This window comes from Heteronotia binoei, chromosome 3, assembly GCF_032191835.1.
Source record: "Heteronotia binoei isolate CCM8104 ecotype False Entrance Well chromosome 3, APGP_CSIRO_Hbin_v1, whole genome shotgun sequence".
Taxonomy (NCBI): Eukaryota; Metazoa; Chordata; class Lepidosauria; order Squamata; family Gekkonidae; genus Heteronotia; species Heteronotia binoei.
The window spans coordinates 157104515-157116920 of NC_083225.1; the positions used below are offsets into that span (position 1 = coordinate 157104515).

Consider the following 12406-nt stretch of genomic DNA (forward strand, 5'->3'; position numbering starts at 1 on the left):
GAGTTTAATTTTGGTGTCAGAGCTGTTAAAAGCAGGACCAGTAAAATGGTGCCAAGTCCATAGTACCATCACTTCCAGTGCTGTTGAGATATACAGTAGTAATCTCCAATAATCTCTTTCTGCCCCACACCTCTAACTCTCACTCACTCACACAGAAATCTCATAGAAAGACCAGCTGGCTACAACTGGGGGTGTCAATTTTTCATTGACAGAGCTCCTATGTCTGCAACAACAGTATGATGAACAGCAAAGTTTCATCCAGTAAAAATAGAAGGAAAGATAGAAAGGGAAAGAATGAAATGGTAGGAAAGGAAAAGAAAGACATGGAAATAGAGGAGCCATGTTGGATCAGACCAGTGGACCATCCAGTCCAAAATTCTCTCATACAATGCCCAAAAAGCACAAGAATGTCTACCAGTGAGGCCAGGGCACTAGAAGCCCTCCCACTGTTGCTTTCCCCCACCCCCAGCACCAAGAATACAGACAGAGCATCCCTTGCAGACAGAAAAAGAAAGAAGGGGGGGACAAAGGGGAAAAAAAGCCTTACTCACCATCAAATTACCCCAGTCAGCAATTTTGCCCGGCGACGTTTGGTAAAAAAAAATAGCTACTGGAATGCCCACTCCTTGCCCCTCCCAGCTGAAAAACACACACACCCCTTCTTTGCCACCCAGGCCTCCCAGGAAATCTCCCCAAAAGAAAATACTGCAAGGCACATGAAAGATCATACATTGAAGAACACTTAATGAATCTAAAGTGCCAGTGGATGCCAGCTTTTCTCTCAATCACTGGGAGCGGGAGAGAAGGAAGGAGAGGCACCCCAGCTCCTCTGCAAAACACAGAGATGAGGGAAGGAAGGAAGCCAAATGGAGCTTAGGCTTTGCAGCCTGTGTCAGTCTTCAAGGCTAGCTTTTCTCTGCACAACACAGAGATGGGGGAAGGAAGGAAGCCAGATGGAGTTCAGGCTTTGCAGCCTGTGTCAGTCTTCAAGGCTAGCTTTTCTCTGCGCAAGAGAGAGATGGTGGAAGGAAGGAAGCGGAGCAGAGGTCATGCTTTGCTGGGGGCGGGGCTAGCTTTGGCTTTTCTTGTGACCCGGTAGTGAGGCTTCCGTTGCCCGGTACCGGGTCCCAACCCTGCAAATGGGAAACAATGCCTTATTCCACGAGAACATAAGAAGGGTTAGTCCAGCATCCTGTTTCACTCAGTGACCAAAAAGTTGTTCTGGAAGGCCAAAAATGGGAAACATAGGCCAAGACCTTCCCCTGATGATGCCTCCTAGTATCCTAGTTCATCATAGCATGCAGAGATTTGCTGCCTCTAGATATGAATGTTCCCATTAGCCATCATGAGTAGTAGCCACTGACAGACCTAATTTCCATGGATCTAATCCCCTTTTAAATCCACCTATGCTTCAAGCACATGGACTACTGTTAGTTATACATATGGCATTAAACCGCAAAATTTGTAATCAGGTTTAATGCTTAACACTTCCCCTCTAAAATTTTAAAAAGAACATGTGTTTTTTACTTCTACTTACATTTTACACCTCTTTTTCTCTAAGTATTTCATGGTTCAATATTCAATCCTGTAAGGTGTTTTAAGGTGGAATTAAATTATTTGCTGATTTTGCTGCAAGAAAACAAATACAGATACCACTCTGGAAGGTAGGTTAAGCGGAAAGATTCCAATTATCATCTAGTAGTTAGCATCTTGTTCTTGTGAAGGGGGCTGCCTGGGTGTTAGCTGCCAACTTCAAATATTTTTGGATGCAATGAAAAAATAGGGTCCTTTTAAATCTCTTACTGGCGCAGATTTGGAACTGAAATGGCCTTAGCAGCGCTACTAGATGTCCTTCATTAGCATAAAGGAAGAGCGCAACTTTATAGATTTTCCTGGACCGTCGTAGGCTGTTGATCCTAAAATATTGTTATAAAGAATTGTTCATCTTGAATACGGCATATTGTTCCTATCTGGATTTTTAAAGTTTTAAATTCAACTAATTTACTCCACTGAGATGCACAGTTGGCTGGATCACTTTAATAAGAAAACATTTTAAAATCAACACAGCTATAGTTCTGAGATAGTTCAGAATTACAGTTCTGATAGTATAATCCTATGCAGAATTACTCCTGTTGGATCCCACTGAAATTAAGGGGGTTAAACTGTGGTAACTGAACAGGACTGTACTGTAAAACTATGTGAAGCAGTGTAAGTTTAAGAAGAATTTGGTACAGCAGAAGTGGACAGTCTAGGATTAAACAAAGTGAGAGTTTGGAAAATCTACTGTCTTGTCTATTTTGGATCTCCCAATTGATTTATTGTTAAAACATGCACACATACACATTTCAGATCAGGGCCACAAAGGTTTGTATGCATTAGTAAGTCTCCTGTGCTGTTTTAATGATCAAAACTGGCTCTCTGAAGCTCCTGTGTGACCCAAGAGAGGGGGCGCACAGGCAACATTTTGGTTATCTTTATGATCCCCTCAATGAAGTGAAAAGTAGTTCTGGGAGACTGTTTGGGAAAATGGTGGATATGACATCAAAATGGTGGACATCATAGGCTGGATTTGAATTGGTGCCTCCTGTAGATTGTTTACCAATTTAAAAAATTTTAGGATAGCCAATAACAGATTTCACTACATCTTGTTTAGCTTAGTTCTTAGTCTGAATATTTAGCTATTCACTTCTCCTTTGTATGGGTCAAATGTTATCACTCTCTAATTCACTGGTGTCATTCTTAGAGATCTAGTTTTCAAGAGGCAAAACCTGCCCTTTATGCAACACAATGTCATAAGTGCAGGATACACATATGCTTTCAGGAGTTAATGGAATATCAATAAATGGTTTCAAATACAAAGCCCTCAAGAAAATTCATTCTCATTCTGAGTGGGCCAGAGTAGGCTATATGTGACTCAGGCTATAATTTGCCAATGTCTGCTTTAGAGATCCACTGTCTTCACTGTTGTTCCAAGAAAACTAAAGAGACAAAGTTTCAGAAAATAATTCAACATTTTAAGGTTGCAATTTAATACTGATATTGTCAAGAATTTTTCTTATTGCCTACTGTTATGAAATTCACACTTAATTTATTCTATTTACATTATTAATATTGACCATTATTAAGACTTCTAAAAACAATTTTCTGAAACAATTTTCAAACTCTTCATTCCAAGCTTTCCTGTTATTTTCATTTTGTTATTATTCTTTCTTATCGTGTAATGGGCACATTTTCAACATTTTTTTAAAAAGGCAACCAAGTCAGCATGCTTTCTGCTCTAACTGTAACCTGTTTGTGAGAATGGACAATGACAAACTGGAAGAAAAACAATACAAGATATTGATATCCAAGATGACAAGGAGAATGGCATACTCATGTGACTTATTTATTAATCTATAATAGAGTTCTTTAAAGCTATTGATTTTTTTTTTTACTACTGGATCAGCTTAGGACTGGTTTCTTGGAGCATTTGATATCACTTCACAAACAACATTTCTAGGTTGAATAAAAACAAAAACAAATGTTGAGAACATAACACTTTCCGAAATTTAGATTTTATTATTCAAATATAAGAAGCTATTCAAATATCAGGTGCTAATGGGTCAGTGAAGCTTGCTGCTATGCACAGCAGACTGCCCTAACTACATCAGGCAGATGTTCAAAACAGATCATGTTGTGGCCAAAATGATAAAAGTTCCTGCTTTACCAACTGCTCCTTGCTTCCTCCTGTGTAGCAGGTCCCTAACTCTTCTGTCAAACAGTATCTGTTGCCAAGAAGCTTAGACACTGTCAAGACCCTGTGCATTACTTCCACTGAAATATAAACATGCGAATATCTACTGTGAACATCTCCTTAAACTTTCATCATTCACATTTAATCATTTCCCTGAGCAAGAACTGTTGGCATGCTTAATTATAAGGTGGCACCTCTTACAGGTACATTTAACTGAACAAGATGTTCCCTATCCAAAGCATTTCAGATTCTAAAGACTACAAGGACTGAAAGGCCATACGCAGGTAATCCATTTCAGCATCTCTTGTATCAGCATTAAGTAAAACAAAGGAAAGCTCTGCACAAGTTATGTATCAAGTCCACTTGACCTATGGGGACTATACACAGCTTAGCAGATTCCACATCTTGTTTCTGCCCGCAAAGGTACCACTATACAATGGAAAATAAATTTCACAATAGGCAAGTCTTATCACGTTTCATTTGAAGGCTTAAAAAAGTTTTTTTTTAGCAGCAACTTCTACAGCTGCCAGTGCAACTGAAGGCCTGCTTCCTATCTATTTCGGGAAAAAAACAAAAAACCATGAACTTCAAAATGGAAATAATTATGTGTGTATTTGTATTGTTAACTGCTCTTGTAGCAATGAACTCTTAAACACAACTAGTATAGGGCTTCTGTATAGGGCTTATGAAAAATGCAATATTTTCAGTATTTGTAAAGTTATAAAACCATTAGCTTGTCTCTCAAAACTGTGGGACATTTTTAGAGGTCTGATCTTCCCAAAACCTCTTTGATGGAAAAATCTTTGAACCAGTCACACTGTGGTTGAATATATTATGTGTGATCCAAAAATAGTATGTAACATCTCATTAACCTTCATGAATAGGAATGGGCAGGAACTTCCCCACAACCCTAAATTAGTAATGAAAGTCATTAAGTCCTGGTTCACAAACTAAGGTCCACACCCATCCCCATTCATGAACCTTCCTGTTTACCTAACTGGTTCATTTTGTGAGGTTCATGATGTAGTAGAACAGCCCACCTGTGAGCTAGAGATGCCAAAGTACAGGAGAGGACTGTAAAAATAAATTCATTGCCAAATTAGTCCTGAATTAGTCTCTTCAGTCTTGTTTTGGTACCCTCTACTGATATGTAGGATGGCTGCAAGGCTTGGAAGGAAGGGGAAAGGTTCCACCAGACATGGGGGTTGTCACTATGGTGTTTTCAGTGGGGAGGGGGTCAGTCACTGCAGATTCCTCTGGGTAGGGAGTAGAGCAGTAAACTTGAGTATCTGGTATGGGGAGGGATGGTGGCTCAGTGGTAGAGCATCTGCTTGGGAACCAGAAGGTCCCAGGTTCAATCCCTGGCATCTCCAAAAAAGGGTCCAGGCAAATAGGTGTGAAAAATCTCAGCTCGAGACCCTGGAGAGCTGCTACCAGTCTGAGAAGACAATACTGACTTTGATGGACCATAGGTCTGATTCAGTATAAGGCAGCTTCATATGTTCATATATATATATGTTCATATGAATCCTTTTGCCAATCTGTGGTATTGGATGAACCTATGTTCCATTTTTGTTTTGTTTGGTCATTGCATTCAACTGGCAAGACTAACTTCAACGGTAAAACTAGTAGTCCTGCTCTTCCCCAGGGTTTTGGATGTGCTCTAAGATGGCACAGAATCAATCCTTCAGAATAACACATTAATTAAAACAGGCTGGGCATTACTATGCATTTTCCATCTGGCACATTAAGATAAAGAGCCAGACACTGACAGAAGTAACCATTAACTTGTGTTAATCCTTAAAAGCTCATGAAAAGCAAATTACTCTAAATCATCTTCCAAATTAGTTGAGAGCAAAAATCCTTTACTGAACATTTATTTATTTATTTAGATATTTATACTCCAGTTTTCTCCTCAACAGGAACACATAACAGGTTACAACATCACTGTCTCTTCTTCCATTTCCTCCTCACAATAATCACCATTCTGACGTAGGTTGGTTAGGCTGATAGAAAGTGACTGCCCAAAATCACACAGTGAGCTTCTATTTCAGAGTTGGAATCTGAACCTGAATCCAAATTCTAGTTTGACACTCTAACTACTGCACATTGTTGTCATGCAAATAGTAAAAAACTTCATGTGCTTTAGATAAGTACTTAAAGAAGTTGCCATCCCAATGTCTTAGGTCAATAGGCAAAAGTACCTATTCAGCTTATTTTAACAATTACATATTTTTACTCATTTGTGAAATATTTATCTAGCAAATGACATGTTATAAAGTATCTATTCCATGAAGTTCTAAAATACATGCTATGAATGAGACACACAATGAAGCCTTTGCAATGAAACTGACATGCAGTTTTGAACACTCCTGTATCCTGTTTAAATGACATTTCACAATATTTTATGTCTTCTTACAGTGACTAAATTACTTAGTTGACATAAGAAATCACAGGGAGAAGGAAAACGCAATAACCAGCAGTAACATGTGTGCATGCAAAGAACCTGGACTCTGAGATTCCAAATGAATAGAAGCATATCAAGGAATGATTTATTTATTTATTTAAACATGTATATCCCCATCTGTCCTCCTGGTTCAAGGTGGCTTACAGTAACAACTAAAAACGTTTCTAACAACAAACCCAAATATTTCCCTCTCTTCCCCTTAATGACTGCCATAAAAACCTGCTCAAAAGCTCCCCTCTCTTCTTCAGAGAGCCCACCCTGACCTGGATAGCTCAGGCAAGCTAGATCTTATCAGATCTCGGAAGCTAAGCAGGGCCAACTCTGGCAAGTACTTGAATGGGAGACGTCTTTGGAATACCTGAGCTGGGAGGCAGCAGCAGCAGGCTTTATTCAGCCACCTCTCTGAATATCCTCCAGGCTCTCAGTAGAGGTCAGTCACCAGAGATCACCATGACTTCAAGATGCACGTGCACACACACACACAGACACAAACTTCTTCAGGGGGTCCATTCCACAGAGCAAGACTCACAAGAGAAAAGGCCTGGGCTCTGGTCACTACCATATGGACCACCCTAAGACTGTAGTTAGCACAGAGGAAGGAGATGGTCCTTCAAATATGTGGGTCCCAGGTTGTAAAGAGCTTTAAAAGTTGTAACCTACATCCAGAATTGAACTTAGCAACAGACTGCCAACCAGCATAGCTGTTTTAAAATGAGCACCATATATTCCCAGTGACCAGCCTCTGGCAGCAGTTGAGTGGCCACATTCCAGACCAGTTGTAGTTTCTGGGGTGTCTACAAGTGCAGCCTCATGAAGAGGGTGTTGCAGTAATCTAACTGTGAGGTTACAGAAGTATAGATCAGCATGGACAGTTACAAAAACATGTACCGTTTTCGCACACAGCTTACGTCGCAGTCACAATCCTATTCCCTCCGCAGCGTCCGGTCGGATTTCCCACCATCTGCGCCAGAGTTACAGGAAGTACTGCGGCTTTTGCGTAGCAAACGTAAACTGCTAAAACCCAGTTTACGTTTGCTATGCAGAAGCTGCGGCACTTCCTGTGACTTCGGCGCAGATGGTGGGAAATCCGACCGGACGCTGCGGAGGGAACAGGATTGTGACTGTGAGGTAAGCTGTGTGCGAAAACGGTAATGGATATATGAAACCAATAAGGATGATAAGCAATACTGATGTGAGTGCGGAAAATGATACCATTATTTGAACCATCTAACTTGAGTGTGTATATTCATAAACTTAAACTAACTCCACTGAGAGATAGCAATTTTTGAAGCATCATTAGAATATGTTTTTAAATGTTCATGTCAAGCTCTAAACACATTTTTAAAACTCCTATTACTATCATTTCTGCACAATTATCCAGAAAACATCACTAGCAGAGCTTTTAATAAAAGCCTAATAAAAGTGTTGTGATACCTATGTGAAAAAATGTGACCACTGGTCCATTTTTAATCTTCCTTTTTTTTGTCACTGAAAATTAAAAAGAAAACAGTTGGATCCAACCATTCCAAATAATAACTGTAGCAAACCCTGTAACGTTTGTTGTAGAATTTATTCTGGAAATAATTCTGGAAATAAAATCAAAGTCTCAGGTCTACTGTATTCTAAATAATTATTTTAAATTAAAATTCATAACATCCCCATCCAGCAGTCCTTTCTGACTCCATGGAAGTTTATTCTTGGGGTCATGGGATCACTTGGGTTAACAGCTACACTGACTACTAGATTGCTATGGGGAGGATGAAGGATACATAATCACCCTCTCTCTTCCTCTTCAGAGAGGGTGATTTCATTCTATCCAGAATGGCGACTCCAGAAACAAACCTTCCTGGGATAGGAAATGATAGTTGGGGAGCCAGAAAAGACCCATGAGCCATATGACTGCAGATTGCTGGAAGCAGCACAACACTTCCCACCAGCCTGGTATCCATGAGCAGTAATACAGAACCTCAGATGCCCCTCCAGCTGTTTTCTTAGCTGAGTCCCATTTGAGTTCAAGTGCTTCTCACAAATCACTGGGAATCCCATGTTACACATAGTATTTCCCTATTTCAGAAATTAGTAAAAAATAATTTCATATTTGAAATGCCGCAACAGAGAAAGCAAAAATTTAAAATCAAAGGTATTTAAAATAAAATAAAACAGTTTACAGATAGGAATGAAACAATGACTCTGTTTGTGAAAAATAATTTATTTAAAATTTTGAAACCTTTGTATAGTTATTTTTCATCTAAAGAAGAATCAAAATTCTTACAGCATAAAAGCTAATTTTTATGCAATATACATAATAAAATATGTTCATGTAAGAAAAATATTTTTCTCAGAAATTTGTGAAATTTAATATAAAGTAAAATTCAGTATCTGGACTAAATAAAAGCACACTTCATTATTTATTGTCCTGTTTAACAGTTCAATTGTCACATATTGTACATTGCCAAAGAACCTGCAATGAACAAGAAGTTACAATCTCTTTACATTGACTCTTCACTAGGAAACAAGCTACAGTTAAACTAACTCCATGAATGTATGAGACATATGATTTCCCCCCCTCCCTGAAGACTTCCCCCTCTGTTGCCTCTTGACACACTATTTTTTTGCATCTGAGGAGAGCTTATAAACATAGCAATTCATAATACAGCTTTTTTTTTGGGGGGGGGGGGTCATCTGTCATAGGACAAAATTGAATTGTGCTTCCTTTGTAACTTGAATAGTTTTTTTGGACCAGAATTTTCTTCTCTGATACAGAACTAAATTGGGGAGGGAAAGAAGATTAAGAATAGATATGTGAGGTGGGGTGGGGGGTCCTACAAAAATGCTCATTTTCAGGGTGCCAGCGTGGTGTAGTAGTGAAGAGAAGCAGCCTCTAATCTGGAGAACTGAGTTTGATTCCACCCTCCTTCATATGAAGCCAGCTGGGTGACCTTGGGTGGTTATTTGTCAGGTATACACAAAACAGTTTGTAGGAATGCTCAAATGAAAGTCTGCAGCAGCACAAATGCATTGCAACATTTTATTCTTTTAAACATTTTTCAAGATTCTTCCTTTTTAAAATAGTTCCTTGAGTAACTGTCCTTAAATTCTTCATACATGTGTCATCTGAAGTAATTGACCTGCCTGTGAAAAACACCCTTGGACCATTTTTAAAAAGCCAATGATTTGCTAGCCACATATAGAAGATACAAATGCATAAAAAGGAGCTTGCTTGCTTAGCTCTGTAGTTCAAATATGCCAAACATGATATAAACAGGTGTACAATGAATGCCCTTCAGTTAGAAAAACAGTGTGGACATAGATCTGTTCTCTTTCCAATACGGAACAAACAACCATAGGCTTATGCATGGTAAAGGAGGCTTTGCTCTCCCTCTTTACTGTTGTATCTATCAATATCTTTATAAATACATATAAACTCTGCTGATAATGAAAAACGGGTCCAGTTTGCCACATTTGCATTTTTTAAATTATAAAACCCAGAATAATCCAGTTACCTTCTATTAGAAGCTCTTGTCCATGGCTGCCCAATAGTGTGCGAGACAGGAAAGGGGCAAAATCCACAAAGATTTCACGAAGCAGAGGGGCCACTTTTTCCAAGGCTCTCTCAAGTTTTGCAGTGATGCTAGAGAAAATAACCAGAGAAACAAATATTTGTGATCATGACATAATTTATCAATGTTCCCCAATAAATTCTTCAAACTGACTATAAAATAGTAGAATTAGTGATTAAAACTATCATTTAAGCATCAATGATATCAACAATCTGGCAGTCATACTCCTAAACAATAATATTTTATATATGGTAAACAAATGGATGCCCTTTCACTCTCAGTTTTTCAAAGATTTCAATGGGACAGTGGAAGGTCAGTGGAATTGCTTGTTTCTATTTGTTGAGCCAAGCAAAATATGTTTATGCCTCATACCGATGAATACTGAAGCTTAATGCAGCTTCTTTGATGCTGCAGAAGGATTCTTACATCAGTTTGTTGCTTCATGGAAGATGATGACAGCCCCATATTGGCCATGCTTTCTCAAAAAACTGCCAAGGTCCTTCAGCCATTCTCCCTATTAACTGTAGTTTAGATTTACTTACAGCCTTCTGATTAAATCCTGGCTTTTTTTGTTGCATATCTTCTAGAGATTACTGAAACTCAGATTGTAGCAAACTTTCCCACCCACTCCACTCCATGTAGATTGTGATGGCGAAAGAATCATGTTCTGATCTATAAGATAGATTCAGGTGGGTATCCAGGTTGGTCTGAAGCAGCAGAACAAAGTTTGAGTCCAATGGCACCTTTAAGACCAACAAAGTTTTATTCTGGGCATAAGCTTTCATGTGCACACACACTTCTTCAGATACACTTCTGAAGAAGGGTGCATGCATACAAAGAATAAAACTGTTGATCTTAAGGTGTCACTGGACTTACACTTTTTTCTGGTTAATAAGTTCAAGACACTCTTGTAGCTAAAAATGAAAGGAAGCTTTCATTCCCTTCCACTTATTGCTGTTCTGGTCAATGAACAGATGATTGTAATAGTGCTGGGCTCCAATTTTAAGTCTTGTAAGTAATGATGCAATAAAATAATGCAACATGGCACAGGTTGGAAATCAGAGACTGAACTTATGGGAAATTACAGCAAGTCCAAGTTCACCAATATATCCATTTATGGAGATTTCTTTAAACTAGTTATAAATTCCAAACAAATGTGGGAAGGGTACTCTTAATTCAGATTTTACTTATTGACTCAACTATGACGATATGCCTCCAAGCTTTGCAACTGCAGTAGAGATAACAGAGATGGAATAGGAAAGAATAGACAGGTTGAGGAAATGTGTGAAAGGTATAAACAACAGAATCCTACCTTTCTCATTTCCCCTAGAAAACACACTGTGAGCCCAGTCTGCACAAGGTAACTTTAATGATATTTATTTATTTAATTCTATTTTTAGCACGCCCTTCCAGTAGGACAGGGTCAGGGTGGTTTACATCATAAAATCAAACAACAGTAAAAACAATAAAAGACCAATTTAAAATATATAAAGCCTAAAACTACAGAGTGACAATAGAGACTAAAATGGCAGGTTCTGCCTCACAGACATGGCCTATTGTCCAGATCCAGCAGATCTTATAGCACTGGGATTGAATGAAGGAGGGAGTCCGGTAACAAGTGACATCCACTGCCTCAGCTGAAAGCCCGGCAAAAGAGCTCTGTTTTACAGGTCCTTCGGAATTGGAGCAGATTCCACAGGACCCGGAGCTCATTCCACCATGCAGGCGCCAGGGTTGAAAAGGCCCTGGCACTTATTGAGGTCAGATGGATCCAAAAGTTGTTGGGTCGCTGATCGTAAGGACCTACGGGGCTCATACAGGGAGAGGCAGTCCTGAAGATATGCTGCCCCCTGGCAGTATAGGGCTTTAAATGTAAGTACCAACACCTTGAACCGGATGCAGTACTCAATAGGTAGCCAGTGAGGTTCACGCAGCACAGGATGGATCCGTGCCTGTACAGGTGACAATGTCAACATCCATGCAGCAGCGTTCTGCACCAGCTGGAGTTTCTGGAGGAGGGTCAAGGGCAGCCCCATGTAGAGAGAGTTACAATAACCTAGCCTAGAAGTGACCATCGCATGGGTCACTGTGGCCAGGTCGTGGGGGGCGAGATACGGAACCAACTGTCTGACCCACCTCAGATGGAAAAAGGCTGATCTGGCAGTGGTGGTAACCTGGGCCTACATAGTCAGAGAGGCATCCAGGAATTCCCCCAAGCTCTTCACCCTTGATGTGGGCATCAATGGAGCCCCATCAAAGGATGGAAGCCTGATCTCTAATCCCAGCCCCCTGTAACCTAGTCATATACTGAGTGGAATGCCTGGATTCTATCTTGTAGTCTGGATTCTCAATTTGCAATACAAAATAAGTTTTAAAATTTCTACAGGAACAGAAACATCAGGAAAGGGTTTGGCTGTCTAGATACTCAACAGTTAACATCATTCTACTTCCCCTTTGTCTGTTTTAGCCAGTAATAGCAAAATGGCCACTAAATGAATCAATGGGCAGTCCCTGCAGACATGGATCTGGGAGACCTAGGTTCAAATCTCCAATGCTGGCTCCAGTAGCTGGCTGGGTGACTTTGACCTAGTCACATGCTCTCAGTCTAACCTTCTGTACAGAGTGGTTTATGATAAAACTGAGAAG

The 12406-nt window shown here is 39.7% G+C and overlaps 1 protein-coding gene across 8 annotated transcripts in view; it reads right to left on the reverse strand.

Moving 5' to 3' along the window:
• The window catches only part of NBEA (neurobeachin), a 581951-nt gene that overhangs the window by 384662 nt on the left and 184883 nt on the right, over nt 1-12406 (reverse strand). For all 8 annotated transcript variants that reach the window (XM_060234688.1, XM_060234693.1, XM_060234692.1 and 5 more), the window contains one exon: nt 9704-9831. In XM_060234688.1, coding sequence (XP_060090671.1) covers nt 9704-9831 — 128 coding nt within the window. The remainder of the gene's footprint in view (nt 1-9703; nt 9832-12406) is intronic.